This window comes from Phycodurus eques, chromosome 16 (assembly GCF_024500275.1).
Source record: "Phycodurus eques isolate BA_2022a chromosome 16, UOR_Pequ_1.1, whole genome shotgun sequence".
Lineage (NCBI taxonomy): Eukaryota > Metazoa > Chordata > Actinopteri > Syngnathiformes > Syngnathidae > Phycodurus > Phycodurus eques.
The window spans coordinates 22,274,526-22,291,671 of NC_084540.1; the positions used below are offsets into that span (position 1 = coordinate 22,274,526).

General features: G+C 50.3%; 1 protein-coding gene across 2 annotated transcripts; it reads right to left on the reverse strand.

Annotated features, from left to right (window-relative positions):
- Positions 1-818: 818 nt before the first annotated feature.
- On the reverse strand, positions 819-15,467 carry gprc5ba (G protein-coupled receptor, class C, group 5, member Ba). 2 transcript variants are annotated; one of them, XM_061700628.1, is made up of 4 exons: positions 15,162-15,467; positions 7,711-8,739; positions 6,391-6,515; positions 819-4,942 (listed from the first exon to the last, which is right to left on the reverse strand). In XM_061700628.1, the coding sequence occupies exons 2-4, from the start codon at positions 8,735-8,737 to the stop codon at positions 4,898-4,900; spliced, it is 1,197 nt and encodes a 398-aa protein (XP_061556612.1). In that variant the 5' UTR covers positions 8,738-8,739; positions 15,162-15,467; the 3' UTR covers positions 819-4,897. The 2 variants fall into 2 exon arrangements, with proteins under 2 accessions (XP_061556612.1, XP_061556611.1); XM_061700627.1 differs by lacking the exon at positions 15,162-15,467 and adding an exon at positions 10,311-15,147.
- Positions 15,468-17,146: the final 1,679 nt, after the last annotated feature.

Below are 17,146 nucleotides of genomic sequence, written 5' to 3' on the forward strand. Positions count from 1 at the left end.
AGCCCTGCTAACTATTGCTTAGGTCACTCCCAAATGTCTTCTATCGGGTCACATCTTCTGTCCTTCCTCGGCCACACAGTACGACCTGGCGATTTGACGCAGCGTGGCCGTCGTCGCGCGTCTCCCTTTGCGGCGGTTTGGGTTTCCCGGGAGACGGCCGCTGCTCTCAGTTGGGCGACACGATGAGTCGATCCATTTCATTCGGAGGACATCTGATATTGTCGAGTCTAGCGCTTCTGGGCCTGACTGAAACTGGATCGCAGCATTTGGTCGGCCGTCCGCGCCCGCAAAAGATTCGATTTGTTTCGTGAGGCTCTAACCCCATATCACGTCCCCGCATCTTTAATAACGTGCTTGGAACTCGGTCACAACACGCGGCAAGGAACAACACTTTCATTCGTCTGAGAGACGGTACGTGCTGCTGTTTTGGTTAGCGACCGGCGTGCAAATGGCTCGGTCGTTCACAATGTAAAACTGCCATCCATCTTCTCCAATCCATCTCGCCAATCTTTTGCATATTACGGAGGTTCGGGTCAGCCGCCAGGTGTGCGGCCGTGAGCTGCCGACTGTAATTTGTTCGCGACTGTCCACTTCGTGGCTGGAGCAACATTGTGGTTACAGCTCGCTCGCAGGAACTTTTTCAGAAATCGGCAGATAGCTAAAGATGGACTCTGTTGCTTCATTTCACGCCTCTTGATGGCTTGTTTGCCGGCAATGAAAAAGTCCTCATTCCGTATGTCCCTTTTCACGAGGCCCTGCTCACCTGGATTCCTTCATATGCACGCGTAAGAGCGATAAAAATCACATCCAATCAAAAGTACCTAAACATTACACTTTTATTGAATGTTTTTCCTGAATTAGTGACACAAAGAGTGAAGTGTTTCTTTTTGTTTGTAATCATGATATTTTAATTGTTGTCGTGGTGGGGGGGAGGACGACCGAAGCTCGACGTCAGTGCACGGTCACAGCTGCGAAAGCCAACATCGCCCCCGTCAGCCGTCCCGACGGAACGGTCCGAAGGCGACGCGCATCGAGACGGGACGAGGACGAGTCAAACTCGGGGGGGGGGGATAAGTGAGCTCGACCCCCGCCCCCGACCCAAAACCACCCTGACGCCGCCCACCTCCACTTCACAGAGAAATGTTGTGCAAATTCACCACATAATAAGACAAAGATGATATATCAGGTGGAAGAGTCCGTACCCCCTTTCAAAGTCTTTTTTGTTTTGAAGACCCATTTCCCTTCTGACTTGAAGCTTAAAAATCCGCTTCCGTTGACAGACACTGAACGCCTCATCCGATGTACACTGAAAGTATGATTGTTGTCACATGACCTGCACATAAATAGTTAGTATTCAAAAGTACATCTGAGAGAAAGGTCTTACACAAATGGTGCAGAGCATGCACACATACTGTAGGACAGTGCAAAATCTACAAAGTCACATGTTGTTATTTCTTTTGCTTGACATAGAGTGAAAACATCACAAGTGTTGAAAACGCTGAGACTTAAATTTCATCGTGTGCTGCGGACCCTGCGAAACGTTGTTGCAGTCACTCACCCGTGCTCATGTTAATGCTCCCGTGACCCGTGTTGACCCTTGTTCCGCTACGCCTTGTAGTTAACCCTTGTTCCCGTTGCCCCCGTTAACTCGTTCACTGCCGTGGACGTTTATATTCGCCGACCGGACACCAAGCGCGTACCGTCGCCGACGTAGGTATTCATCACGTACATTTTTCAGCGGCTAGGCGTGGAAGAGGGTCTCGCCTAGCTTGTCTGTGAAATTCAGGTTTGTGAACCGCTGTAACGACCGAGAGATCCCTGTCGATGGCGGTGTTGCATTTGCTTTGATTTTGAGATCAGCACCGCTTTTGATCAAAAGATCAAGATTATGAGGTCAACCTCAGTTTTGTACGTCAGTTATGACGGGGACATGTTGGAAATTGGACATGTTTGGAAACCTCAAACTTGAACAGAGTCTGGATATGTACGGTGTCAGTTGCGTGGAAAGGAGGAGGGGGCGCCGGCCCCAGCCATCAAAATGGCATCCAAACGGCTTTGGATGGGCGTTAAAACTGTCCCCCCTCCCTGTCGATGAATGTCTTTTGATCAGACATGAAGTTTGTGAGGTCGTTTTCTCCACTTGGGTCGGAAAGCGGTGTTTTGGGTGAAACCGACCCGTGTTCTACTGCCGATTACTTAAGAAAGGAAAAGCTAGAAACAAACTTTTTTTCTGGTGAATGACAGACAACTCTTTCTTTTGCTAGGTCTGGTGCAGAAGACAAGTTAGTGTAGGTTTTGAAAAGATCAGATCATCCTAAAACTGCTGGCAGTGAATGAGTTAAACAAGGTTCCTGATCATGTTCACCGCTCTTTCCTGTAGCCCATGTTGTCAATCCTTGTTCCTGTTGCCCACGATCCCATTGCCCCTGTCTGCCACGGTTCCTGACCATGTTAACCCCTTCCTTCCGAGCCCGTGTTAATCCCTGTTCCTGTAGGCGGTCTTAATTGTTGTTCCTGTAGCCCATGACATTGTTCCTTCCTGTGTGTTCGCGTTGCCCATGTTAACGCTTGTGCCTTTCGCCCATGTTGTTGAACCCTGTTCCCGTTGCTGATGTTAAACCCTGTCCATGTTGTCCATGTAAAACCTTGTTCCTGTTGCCCAAGTTAATTCTTGCTCCCGTGGCCCATGTTTTTCAACCTCGTTCCAGTATCCCATGTCGTTAACCCACTTTTGCGACTATTCCTGTTGCCCGCTCTACCAACCCCTGTTCCTGTTGCCACTGTTAAGTTGTTCCTTACCATGTGAACCATTGCTCCTGTGTTGTACAGTATATTCACCCAAGTAGTCGCACTCATGTAGCGTTAGCAGTAGCACCCCCCCGCCCCCCTGTTCCTGTGGCCCACGCTAACTTTTTTCTACCCTGCTGCAAATCTTAACCAGTGGCACAAAAAGCTCAAGGTGGGAGTGGTGATGAGATTTTGTAAAGAAGCATCAGTGGAGGGGATTGTGATTGATGCCCACCCTGATCCATTTGGATGCCCGCCCCCTGGCATGATCGAGACCAATCCCCCCAAGTCCTTTGCACACCACTGATCTTGACCCACCACTTGTTCTTGTACTGCAAGCTAACCCCACCCCAGGTTGCCAATCTTACCCCCTGCCCACGTCGGGCAAGCGGCGTTTGGGCGTGTCGTGTAGCCTTTTCTCGCTCGGGTGTCGCTGCGAGGGCACCACAATGGCCGCCGCTTGGCTGCTGTTAAGCGGCTTTCCTACGCCTGGCCCCGCGCTCAGCTTTTGGTATCAACTCACAACAGTAGCTTTTTTTCTTACTGCATGAAGTGCCACTAATTATTATTCGCAGCCATTTTTTTTTCTCTGATGCGCAAAAAAAAACAAAAAAAAAACTGCCTGGACTTGACACCATGCTGCTAAAAAAATGTAAACAGAAATATTGAAAAAAAGACAGTAAGAGCACGCTAATGCATGAATGCAAAGAAACAAAAAAAGAAGTTAAAATAGTAGTTATAACATTAACATTATGTTATAATTTGTCTAAACCAGTGATTCGCAACCACTCAGCATGCAGCACATCAGTGTGAATTATCATGAATATACTCCAAATCATTTATCTTTGTTTATCTAGCTATGCTAGCGCTGTATAGTGACGGGCAGAACAATGCCCGTCTTCCAGTAGATGGCAGAAGGTCCAATTAACCTGTGTTCACCTGTTGCCGTTCATACAACCGAATAAGATAAATAGCTTGTTCAGCGTCGTCCTTTCTGCCGCAGATGTCAGGCGATGCCCCCGACTGCATGTTTTACGCAGATACTTGCGTAGAAAAATGGTCTTAATAGCTTTGTGTTCAATTGAAGCGGTAAGCGGTTTATTTGTAACCCAATGAAGACAAGATCACCTTTATTTCAGTACACTGTATACTTGTGGGGACATTTTTGTTCAGTGGTGCGCCTCGGCTCGATCAAGGTTGGGAATCACTGGTCGGAACGTCTTATGGTTAATTCATAATAGAATCACGTAAACAAGCAAGCTGGGCTTTTTGTGTATGTATATGTATATATATATATATATATATATATATATATATATATACTCATCAGTTGTACAGTATGTACACAGCTTCTCCAGTGCAAGCCGGTGAGAGGATGAAGGAGAAGCAGCGTTGACAAGGAGACTGTGGTGAAACGAGAGTCGTCCTCCAGACGCGAGGAAGAGGAAGAGGGCCGCTCCCACTCACGTCCACGAACGGCGATTTTCTCTGATGGATGGAAGGAAGATTCCCCAGTTGCACTCTCCCTCCTCCTCCCTCTTCCAAGCTGGCGCTGCAAATGTGATCTGGGCAGTCCTCGCTCCATTTCCTCCCGCGTGATAAAACATCCCCGCCGCTTGACCCGGATTCACCGAGCCGCCGGTCGGGACGCTCGCTTCCAGCGCCGCTGTGCAGGTGGTGCTTTTTTTTGTGGCCGTGTCACTTCTCGTGTCCATGCAAAGAAATGTGGGAGGGGGGCTATGTATCATCATACAGTCTTGAACGGGAGGGGGCTTGTTGTTGTTGTTGACACTGCGAGGACGGATGGAGGACAGAGCCAATTGAAGGACGTTCACAGTTGTAAGGATGATTACAGTGCTGCAGTCGAGCCGAAGAAGAAGCCGTGTTTGTCTTTGGCCGTCTGCCGGTCACAAAGGCGTTCTCGAGAGATTGGTGTGCTTGAAGACGTTGAGCTCTGTCCCCCATGGCCTCCTTTCTATACGCACTGTTTGCTTGGCACACATTCTGTACAGAGTGAAAGTGGCATCCGTGTAGTTTTCTTTTTTTGGTTTTTTGTTTTGTTTTGAAGTACGCTCGCCGCCCCTCGCGCGTCTGTCCGATCCGGCGCCGCTCACCACAGCTGTCTCCCCGTGTAGGTGGGAGGGGCCGAGGGCACCTGCGGGGCGGGGCACAAAAAAGGGAAGCTTGTTAAATGGATGCCAATCTCAATCCTGAATTGTAAATATGCTGAGACATTATACGCTTCACAGCCAAACAAACAATACAAATTCAATTTTTATTAAGGAAAGCAAATGTATATACAAAATACTTTACTATAAATAGAGTAGAATTCTTCTAGTATCAAACAAAAAAAAGGTAAGCTTCTTTTGCGGTTTTCTTGTGCAACAACACGTTCACGCATGCGTCGTCACACTCGTTAGCATGTGCGCCGCCATTGGTGGAAAACGGTATCACACTGAAAAATCGCAAAAGCGCAATTCATCCAATTATTTTCATAAGATTACAAAATACAAAAGTTGTCATTTCAATTCATATCTTATGCAATACAAAGTTGTGATTTCTCCCAGTAAAGTAGTGTAAATAGTTTTAAGAATTCTACTGACTGACTATTAATATTGAGAATTAATTATGTTATATGTGATGTTGGAAAACCATTTCCAAAACAGCAGTCTAGATTAAATAAATATAAATATTCCCCTTTAAGTAATAAAAGGAGTATAATTAAATGCATATGTAAAAACGTGACGTTTTAAAGTTGTTTTTTTTCTCTCTCCAGGTTTTGTTTACTTACTTTGTAATACTATTTTCCAAATTAGGATTGTTCATCTAGTAGGCTTTCCTGACTTTTTGTTTGTTTTTGTCTTTTAGCAAAAGCGTGAAGGTTTTGGCGCCAACACTGCCTGCTATTTGGAACTGCTTGCTCGTGCTGGTCCCACCGCGCCTCACTGCACCTATGATGTTTATTTCCGGTGTGAAGAGTACAAGAAGTCCCCGTTGTAGCTTTAATACGTGAACGTGCGAGGCGGATTCGTTGGAGCCGTTCAGCACTAAAAGTTGAACGATAGTGCAGTACTAAAAATAGTGTCAAGGGGCGATATTTTAGCCGGCGTGCCGCCTTGTTACCTCTGCATCTGCGCCGCGCTCTTGTGGTTGCGCGGCAGCTTCATGGAAAGCCCGAGCGCCCATTCGTCGTGTTTAACGAACGGCGGGACAGAAAGCGTGGCGGCTTATATACGCGCGCTCGCCCCCGCTCGGCGATGCGCAAATCGACGTCAGCTGAGTGACCATTTGTGACAAAAGCCAGGCGCTGCATGCGCTTGCAAAACACAGACCTCCATGGAACGCCATCTGCGCATTTATTCCAAACCCTTGAGATCCAGTGTACTAGTGCGCTCGCTGTCCTTAAGCTCGAAGCCGGATATTGTCGAATAACAGCTTCGATGCGGAGGACATGGAGGAAAGGCGCAAACAGCTTTCCGTGGGCCACGCTGGAACATGCAGACACTCACAGCTGAAACCTTCGCTTGGTGGGATTGATGCGGAGACGCACGCGCGCAATTGTGCATGCGGTCCGGTCGGCTGCGACTGGGAGGATGTACTCACCGCTCCCCCGTTCAGGATCATGGTCATCTCGGTGGGCTGGTAGACGTTGCTGCGGAAGGGGGCGCTGGGCCTGGCGCCCGTGTTGGTGTTGTGTTGTCCGCCGCCGCCGCCTCCGCTTCTCAGGCCTAGACGGAAACATTAGTCACTCGCTGAACGTGACTTGAGTCATCGCACATCTTGAGCTGAGTCTGCAGATATTTTCCTCCAGTTCTTCTACAATCAACCTCCGCCGAGTCACCAATTCACATTCTGTGGCTAGAACAATGCCGAACAATGCAGAGTGATACTCGTCCGATATTATGTCATTTGCCAAAACGGCAAGATCAAATGAGGAAGTGCGGATTCTCAGTCATCAGGTCATGGTAATCCGCAAAGGTTGAACCAAGGCAAGTGGACTGTTCTTGTTTGTTTAAGAAGTTTCACCTTTAATCCAAAGGGCTTCTTTGGTTCAAAATTTCCAACGAGGTCTCCCTCTAGCACCCTCAGACAAAAGCCGGTTCACCCCAAGGACAAAATCCAGAAAAGCAAACTCGGTGAGGAGTGAGGAGTGCGATGTCCCTCTACACTGGAGAGACGAAGCAGCCGCTGGATAGGCGCATAGCGCAGCATCGACGGGAGGTTTCTTTGGGTCCGGAATCAGCGGTTCATTCAAAGCGACATTCCTTCGAGGACAACAATGTCCAAATGCTGCATAGAGAGAACGTTGGTTTGCAAGGGATGGAAAAGAAACCATCGATGTTAAACTCAAAAAGCCGTCTATAAACAGAGGAGGAGGTTTGAGGCATCACCTAGCGTCTGCCTACGAACAGTGTCCTGAACCCCCCCACCTCCAAAGATCGCCTCATTCAGCGGGAAGAGCGACCCTCACGAGCTGTTTTGCCACAAGGCGAGTAAACGACTAATTGGTATGCAGGACGGTCGTTTCGCTAACCGCAACAGGCAACGACGACGACGACGTCCTATTGTTGACCCACTGAGGCATAAATAGAGGAAATTTGGAACGAAAGAAGCCTTTTGGATTAAAGGTGGAACGTCTTCAACAGACAGAGTCAGTCCAGTTGCCTTGATTCAGCCTGTGCACCATCTCTGGAAGAAGTATCTCGAAAAAATACAAATTGCCAAGCTTTAAATCCCGCAGATTTGATTGCAGCCATACGTCATGAAATCACTTACCTACAAAAATGGAGAAACCGCACTCTAGTTCTCAGTGGCTCATTTCTGAATTTACAGTTTGACGTACGTACTTGCTGCATTTCGCATTGGCTCGACTTGCTCGGTTTTCCACTTCAAAGTGTGAAAACCGCGCAAACGTTTGCGTACCTGCAGTGTTCTCGTCGTTGTATCCGTAGCCTTGGTTCTCCACAAACTGCCTGTGAGAGAGCGGGATGTCTTCGTCGAAGCTGGTCTCCCTCATCCGCGTGGAGTTCTGCGACGTGTCGAAGTAGTCCGGGGCGCTGGGCTGCGGCGGCGGCTTCATGCACATGTGCGCCTCGGGGATGGCGTGGAAGATGAGCAGCAGCCAACCCTGGGCCACCAGGGCCACGGCCAGCGCCGGCTCGTTCCATTCCGGCGACTTCCCCAGCCAGGCGTTGCCGTAGAGATAGAAGCCCACCCAGGCCACCCACAGCAGCAGGGACAGGAGGCAGGTGACCAGCAGCCAGACGGCGTTGCAGCGCCACTGCCGCGTCTTCCCGCACAGGGCCAGCGCGGCGGAAGTCAAGGCGGCTAGCAGCAGGGCTAGCACGTAGCTGCAGGCTAGCGAGAAGTCCATGGGGAGGTACTGACAGGCGGCCCGGCCCTCCCTCAGCACGGTCAGGAGGAGCCACTCGGCGGCGATGATGCCCTGCACGGCGCTCAGACCCAACGCCAGGCCCGTCAAGGCGCATCCGCCCGGGCTGCGGTGCTCCCGTCCCACCCGGTGCAGGCGGACCCCCTGCACCAGCAAGCAGGAGAAGCAAACGGCGAACAGGAGGCCCCACAGGGCTCGCCGCAGCAGACACAGCGACTCGTCCCGCTCGATCAGGTAGGCGAAGCTCAGCCCGAACAAGCCCACCACGCCCAGGAGCAGCAGCAGGACGGGCCCCGCGCCGCTGCGCTTGTCCGCCTCGCCGATGCGCCGCAGGCGGCAGAGCAGGACCGAGGCCAGCAGGACGGCCACCAGCGTGCCGCCCGCGGCCACGCCCTCCACGGCCACGCCCCAAACGGCGTCCAGGTCGCAGAGGAGGGTGTAGGGTCGCCCCGGGCCCCAACCGCAGCCTGGCGGGAGCGCCTCCGAATCGCCGGGGTCTTGGCCGCTAGCCGCGCGGCTGAGCAGCGGCAGCAGCAGCAGCGCCAGGGGGAACGCCATCTCTTGAGAAAAGTAACGTGAAAGTTCAAAGGTGAGGAGAAACAACAACGGCGGCCGCCGGGAACAAAGCACACCAGCTCGCCAATGACTGCGGCCGGTTTGCGACCCTCATCGGACCTTTCATGAACCTTTCAAAGGCCAACACACCACACTCGCAACCCAGAGAATGGAAAAGGGTCAAAGGGTCAAAGGGTCAAAGGGTCAAGTCTCTCTCAGGAGTGCTGGAACCAACAAAATGCAAGTTGAAGTCTATTGTCACAGTCCTGGGCGGCCGCCTCACAGTTCTGAGGACCGGGGTTCAATCCCCGGCTCCGCCTGTGTGGAGTTTGCCTGCACGCCTCCCCCCCTCCCCCGTGCCTGTGTGGCTTTTCTCCGGGTACTGCGCTTTCTTCCCACATCCCAAAAACATGCATGGTGAAGACTCTAAATTGCCCGTAGGTGTGAATGTGAACGCGAGTGGTTGTTTGTTTCTATGTGCGCTGCGATTGGCCGGCGACCGGTTCCGGGTGTACCCCGACGATAGCCGGGATGGGCTCCGGCACGCTAGCGACCCCCGTGAGGATAAAGCGGAACAGAAAATGGATGGCTGTCACAGTCCTCTATCGATAAAATCGCATTTTACATTGTTACTGCACTATTTTGAACACAATGTGCATTTATCTCAATGTTGTGATTTTGTTGTTTTTGTAATTCGAAACAACAACAAAATACAGTGTGTTTATCGTTTGGGATTAAAAACAAATACATTTGCGTTTTCCTTTCCGTTGAAAAAAATAGCATTACAGTTGTAAATCTTTCAAGACGATGTCACATCGAAGGTCCTCGGAAGAAACGAGTTCTCTCTCTGGGACTTTGGGAAGGGGATGCAATTGACACTTCGGGATGCAATTGACACTCTTGTGCAACGCAAACAAATGACTCCCTGAATCTCAAACCAAACCCAACCGAACTAAAGCTCCACAAAGAAGAAACCAAATTGAAAGTCTTGGATCTTGGAAAGGGGAAGGAATTTTACTTTAACTGGAAGAAATGTTTTTTTTTATTTCCTGAGATCTTCCTTTTTTCGGAGATGTGCGGATTTCTCAAGCATGCGACAGTTTGTATTTTTCAATATTGGAAAAACGAGCGGTGCTTTTCTCCACAGCATCCCACGAACAGACATATTTTCAATGAAGCGTCATACCTCTTAAACAGTGACAATCGCATCTCAGCATTACCTTTGTCAAGGTAGGATTTTGTGTCCCATGTGTCCCCACGCTCATAATGATATATGCTTTTTATAGTAGCACTCGTTTACCACCTGAAGTAAACGATCATCGTTCAGTTCTTCAGCACCTCAGGAGTGTTCTAATATGCATATTCATGTTTACAGCTCTTTCATGTATATTCACACCCGCACACATTTTTAACCGTCCCCATTTCCCCTGCTGCAATTTCACTTGAGCGCCCCCTCCCCCACCCCCCTACCCCTGTGGTCCCCCCCCCCCTCACTCACATCCCCTGCTGAACCAGGCATGAGTCAACAAAACACACAAGCGCGGACAGAAGCAGTGGTTTGCGATGTGCACGGCACCTTCACATTCAAGACGCACTTGAGCTCCTCCAAAGGCCTCGTTTTCCTGCCGAGCCCCCCTGGTAGCCATGGTTACCTCCCCCATCTTGACTCAGACGAGCGCGCTCGCTCGTCCGTGTTAAGCAGAGTGGACAGCTCCTCCTCTGTCTCGCGTTTTCCTTTTTTAATTCGGTACCTTTCTTCTTCTTTGTCAGCTCCTAATGAGCGAGCATGAAGGAGAGCACAGTGGAGACATGAGGCAGGAAGACCCTCCCCCCCGCCCCCCTGTCACGCTGTCACTCCTTCTCGCACAGATGGTTGCTCTGGCTGCAGGACACACAAGCGCACACAAACACAAGAGCCAGTGGCGACACACACACACACACACTCTCACATGCGTGCAGTCACATGCAAAAAGAAGAAACAAAATAGAAGTTCACATGCACGCACAAGATGCCGCAAAGGACACGAATCATCTTTTTTGGGGTCTATTTGTCTCATGTGAGTCACAAAAGAAGCACACAACTGAAGGTGACCCATAGAACGCAGTGAACGTGACACTGTTTGCACGTTACTTTGAACTGATCGTTTTTTTAAGTTTGAAGTTTTTTGTTTTGTTTTTTTGTTTTTTTTAACCGTACACAAGCGAGTCTGAATTTGGAGTTGTGCACCTTCGGTGTAGTACCGCGTTTCTCCACAACATCCCGGGCAGCAGTGAGCTCTACCGGAAGGGATGCTGCGTCACTAAGAGCACGAAGAAGAGGCAGGGAAGGTCCTCAAACTGCGCGTCAGTAATAGTTGTCCCCACAGAACAGAGAACATTTGCGTGTGATTACTCCGCCTGTGTCGAAGTAGCGGTTGATTGAAAGACTGATTCTTAGCCCGTTTATGGCGTTTCATATGATACGTGGCGACATGAAGCCGGACTCGGTTTACACGAAGTCATCAACCGCGCCGACTCTAACGAGGACAGGCGCTATCGTGAATGGAAGGATGATTTCTGTGGGAAAATGCCAAAAAGCGTAGCACGTTCAAGTCGAGTAGAGCGAAAAGAAGAAAACGTTTCATTCTGTTTCTCTTTCTTGCTCCATTTCAAAGCCTCTGATTTTGGCTTTCAAAACTGCGGCTCCTCCGCATCTCCTTAGCAATTACATCCCTCCGTCCTCCATTTTGGCTCCCCCCTCCATGCACTCCCTTGCCTCCGTTCTGCGCGTCTTACGTAACGAGAGGGGGAAGGATCCGGCTTCGGCCTGTTGTGCCGCTGCTGCACAACTGGCGGAAGCTGCTGCCGTCTTTGCGATCGTCCCCTCTCGTGCCCCGCAGAGGTAGTTGGCCATTTTCTACTGCTGTTCCAATGCGTCGTGGGCACAAGCTGTCCCCTATTCCGTTCGTGCCCCCGACCTTTATTTCGCCAATGTGCATATTTTGCATCAGACGCTCACGCACGGCACCAAACAAAAATATTAAGCTGAGTGGAAATGCAGCATAATTGTGGAGCGGCGGCGGTCCGAGCTTGAATGGCGCCCCCTCCCCTGCCCCGCCCACCATCGGGGTAAATCCTCATACAAACAACAAGGACTTACGTGTCTGATGCCAATACAAAAGCATTTCACAGAGCACTTCCTTTGGAGGGGACCGCCGTGCCCCCCGTCCCCGTCCCCCCCCCAAAAAAAAATGCCGCCCTGTGCACATATCAGAAACCACCGCTGCCCAGTTGCGGTTAACTGTTAAGCTGTTAAATAATTACACTTTGTGGATTTATAACAACCAAGAAAGTTTGCCTTAGAAAAGGACACAAGCTTAATGCTAACACGCAATGCAAAACGCCATAGACCGGCTAACGAATAGCTTCATTAATATTACTCACAGGCAAATATGATGTATCCTCTAAGAAGTTGAAGTTCCTCTGCAAAACGGGACGGCGAGGCGACCGTCCCGTTTTGCCGAGGAACGGCGCCGGCGGACGCCGCCGCTCGGGACCGCAGCTGAACGCTGCGTTTACTTCCGGCAGCGGGTCCAACTTTGTTTAGGACTGTAATTCTCCCATCTTAACTCATGCAGCGCCGGCTCCACTTAGGTAAATACGCGTGAAAAATAAAAAGGCTTCACGTTTTTTATTGCCACTCTCGGCGGAAGGTTGCTGTCAAACTGAACCTACAGCAAAGAGAATAACAGGTTGTGTATTTCAAACAATCGCGGAACTTTTTTAAAAATGTATATAAGTATAGTATTACAGAGTGCAATTTTGCATTTGTTTCACCGCTGTCTAATCTTTGATGCTTATTATGCTTGAGCTTCTTCTGCTATCTTGAGCAAGAATAACTGTGTGTGTGTGTGCGCGCGCGCGCGTGTGAGTGCTTTCTACTCGAGCAACTTTAAGTCCTCTTACTCAGCGACCTGCTGACAGGACACATGCTCGTTGTGAGGAACTTTCCAGACAACGGCGCCGTTGTTCGCGGAGCAGACGCGGTTTTATTTTTGGTTTGTCGCCTTTTGGACAGCAAGCAGGCGGGCACACTAAATGCAGGACGACGTACTTGGCGCCCCGGAGGAATCCTGCACTTCCTAGTTGAACATCCATTTGCGCGTCTGCTCACCGCACCGATGTCATTGATCCTTTTCGTCTTCGTGAGTGATCTACGATGCGGCGGCGTAGTAAATGTCGCTGGTGATATTTTAGGGCTCCGGGGGGGGTTGGGGCGTGGAATCAACTAGAGGGCGAGCGGCAACATGCGGAAACATGAAAGTAGATTTGCCAGCCTCTTCGGGGCGTCCCAGATCGCCCTAATTAGGTCTCATTAGCATGGGACGAGGACCTTATGCTAATTGACTTGGCAATTAACAGTGCCAGTCATTAAGATGCGCCCCCCTACCCATGAAAACATAACGTGGCTTGTCAGATGTGGGGGGTGGGGGAGGGGGGGGGGCTGTCCAAAATAGACAAGGAGTCACACTGAGGTGTCATGTGGCCATCGTTCACTCTTTTACGGGATATGAAAATACACAAGACGCACACTCAAGTGACAACAATTGATTTGCAGGAGTTCGTTGGCATAACAAACGAGAGCGGAGCTGGCACGGAAGATGACAAATGCGTGTGAGTGTGTGATCTTTGTGCGTTGACTGCATGTGGGTTAAATGTGCGTGCGTTGGCGAACTGCACGTGTGTGTTGCTTGTGTGATTTGTGTCGGCGTGATCTGTGCTTGTTTGTTTGCTTGTGAGATCTGCATGTGTATGTGATGTGCGTGCGCGCGTGCGTGGAGGAAGGCTTGACGCAGGGACACAAATGCAAAGGGGGATCGGCGACGTCCCCGCCAATTGAAAAGCAAACAAACCACGGCAGCGCACACGGAGTCCTCGCAGCATTCCAACTCTCATTGACACCTTTGGACAATTCGATGGACATCGCATGCGTGGTTTTGGAAATGGGGGAGGACGCTTGAAGCTCGGAACCCAGCGCCTGAGAAGTGTGAGGCGGGTATGCTAAACGCTGGCGTCCCGTGCCGCCAATATCGTAACCCAATTTCCATTCGTTTCGATTGTAAATCCCGACAAACAGGATGTGAGCCAGAGCGCATTGAAGCTTCTGGAAACGAAACGTCTTCGGCGGAGGTCATACAGACGTGCCTTGAGATACGAGTTTAGCTTTTTTTTAAATTCAACAAATAGCACTATAGTATTGTACGTCATAAAATCATGCCGTCACGACCTCATTCAACAGAATGTAAAGAATGAAACGGTGTTCGTCCACATTTTTCGCTTCGATTCAGTGGACGTCGTGCTGCTCCTTCTGGTGTGTGAGCCTTGACCACCGAGCGGCAGGATAAGAGAGACAAAACGGCAGTCCTTTTTTTCCAAAGGATAAAGAATATCAGGCTGTGAGGTTTGGGTTCAAATATCGACACTGATGCGCTGCGTTAGCTGGCGATTTGTGAGCATTAAGCTAAACAGACTTAAGGCTAATTCTTTTCATGTTAGGGAGTGGCTACCGGCCGCTTGTTGGGAAGTGAAGTGGAAGTGGGAACTTGAGTTGTATCGTGAATGTTTACTCACAAGCCAAAGCAACAAAATAAATACTCATCCGACCGACATAACTCGCGCGTCGGGTCGCTTGTATCTCGAGGCGCGACTGCAGTCCAAACGGGGTTCGTGGACGGCACGTAGCGTCCCGTCCCTCGCCGGGTGACAAACCTCGGCCTGTTACGCGGCAGCCGGCGGTCGCGAGGCTCGTCGCATGTCGCCAGAAATCACCCGTCCCCGTCCGAATGCCATTTGAGCTTCATTTCCAACCCGGTTGGAGGCAGCGGCCGACTGGGGTCCCCACCAACAGAAAAAAAAGGGGGGTGGGAGTGCTCTCCTGGTTTTAGCTGACCTAAGGAGCAGCTGAATGCAAACACACACGTAGAGAAAGCTCTTTTCCCAGACACGCAAAAAAAACAGCTCCTTAGCTCCCCTCTTCTCTTGACAATGTCGGCCGCTGGCATGCACGGAGGCTCCCCAGGGCCTTCCAGAAGCGGGTTTGTTTGAGGAGCCATTGTTACGAGAATGACACCTCACCTCTTAACAATGACGGACTGCTTGACACACCCCAAAATATACAAGTGCGCGCGCGCGTGGTGGTGGGGGAGGGGTGGGGTGGGGTGGGGGGGACATGGAGGACGCCAGAGCCAACCAGAGTTACACTAACATGTTTCTTTGTTTGTTTGTCAAATGATGCTGTGTTGTGCGCATAAATGCGAAAAAAAACAAAATACTGGAAAATCCTGCAGCAACACACACACACACACACATTCCCTGCAGGTTATTCATGACCCCCCCCCCCGCCGCCCCCCACCCTATTTATTTCTGGTGACATGATGGACACCACCGACCTTTTCTAATCGATGCAAATAAATCCGCTGGCTGCTGCTGGGCGCGTGAAGGAGATGCGGTGCGCGGCGTCGACCAAAATGTCACATTTCGGAAAGAGCCGCGTCGCCGGCCCAGATGCTCTCGGAACCGGCGGTGGTCGCGGTGGCCCGGGTGGCACGGACCGGCCAACGAGCAGGTCCGACCCAGCAGAGCTTTCGCTTAAAGCATCTTGCGCCCCGCGCGGGATGCGACGTGCCGCGGCGTCGTTCGAGTCCACTTTGACGCTCGCTGCTGCACAAACTGCGCTCCGCACAATAACGCGCGTGAACATTCGCCCCCACCGGCCCCCTTCTCTTCCTCTTCCTCCCCCTCCTCTTCCTCTGCGCATGCACACGCGCGCGCGCGCGCGCGCGCTCGTCCCCGCGCATGGTACACCAAATCCACTCCGCGCGTTCTTATAAATGAATTGCTGTCCGACCGACGCGATAGTACACTGATTTTAATGACTCCCTCTCAGTATACTGGATGCGCGTGTGTGCATTCACAAGCCTCCATGCATGCGCAGTCGCACGTTCCAGATGTCCCGCGCGCTTGTTTTGGGCTTCAGTTCCTTGCTTAATTGAAAATATTTGTATTTGGTCACTTTTGTTCCAGACGAGAGGGTTATAAGCAATGTTCACAGAGCAAAGTCAAGTGAGGACTTCCAGGTCGATCCTTTCGCAATAAACTTGCTGTCATGCACCAAATGCGTCAATAATTCAATATTCGATGAAGTTACAGACGTCGTTGAAAATTATTACAGTCAATTATTTATATAAATGATCCATTTTTTATTCCTGTCTTTATAGAAATAACGTGATATAGAAAATGGATGGATGTATTATATATATATATATATATATATGTGTGTGTGTGTGTGTGTGTGTGTGTGTGTGTGTGTATAATGTGCTTTGTACGTTCTGTTTTATTCTTCAATTGTTTTTTTTTTGTTTTTTCCCCCCCCATGTCCACAAGTGTACAAATTCCACTTTGAGTTTATGATGCACTTCTGTTCCCGGGCGAGGGGGATTGAAGTCATCGGCTCGGTCGGGACGGCGTCCCGCACGTGTCTGTTCTCAGACACACACGATTTGATCCGATCTTGCGCCAAGTCGTCAGTCAGACAGATTGACGGATGGCTGGACAGACGGGCGGATGACGATAGCTAGATGTGAGGATAGCCGGATGCACAAATGGATCCGAGGATGGACGTGTGATTAATTCCTGAAAGATTCATAGATGGATAGATAGCTTTCAGCCTCTCTTATTGTGAAACGGTGCCCTGTTTCCTGCAGACGAGGGTGTCTCGTTGGCATCGGCTCGGGAAGGACGGAGTACCGCATGGGTCTGTTGTTAGACACCCGTTATTTTATGTTGGTGCCAAGCAGTCAGATACACAGATGGATGATGATGATAGATGGACAGATTGATGGATAGGCCATATACTGTAATTAGATGGCCCGATAGCTCGATGGATGATGACGGATGGATAGACAGATGGAAGACGGATAGATAGCCTCTCTCACTGTGCAACCGGTTCCTTGTTTCCTGTGTAGTGTCTTATTACAGTGTACTTAACTAACCCTCGGTCGCCTCAGCTGCTCCAGTCCATCTCGGTGGGGGGAGGGGCTTTAAGAGGGCGACGCACGAGGACACCCATCTTCCCTGTCGCTTCATTTGTGAGCATGTTGTTAGAATTTGAAGGGGGGGGGGGGGGGGGGGGGGGGGGGGGGGGGGGGGGGGGGGGGATGTTCCAGCGTGCTGCTCGTGTTAAATCATCGGACTAATAATGAGCATATCTCTCCATCCACTTCATTTTATGGGATTGCATAAAAAGGCTGTTGGTGTTAATCTACTGACTAGCGTTGTGCATTAGTGCTTTAAGTCCTGCTTTTGGGTCTGAGCCAGTCACACCCACCTTTTGGTTTTTTTCACCTTTTCCCCACGATGTGCTCGACGGTGTTGT

Bases quoted from the DNA above. Each gene is read 5' to 3' on its own strand.
- gprc5ba (XM_061700627.1), bottom strand. From the start codon at position 10,395: ATGGGGGAGGTAACCATGGCTACCAGGGGGGCTCGGCAGGAAAACGAG. The intron at 8,740-10,310 runs GTGCCGTGCACA...ACTTTTCTCAAG, and splicing joins AGTGCGTCTTGAATGTGAAG to AGATGGCGTTCCCCCTGGCG. The intron at 4,943-6,390 runs GTGAGTACATCC...CCCGCCCCGCAG, and splicing joins TGATCCTGAACGGGGGAGCG to GTGCCCTCGGCCCCTCCCAC.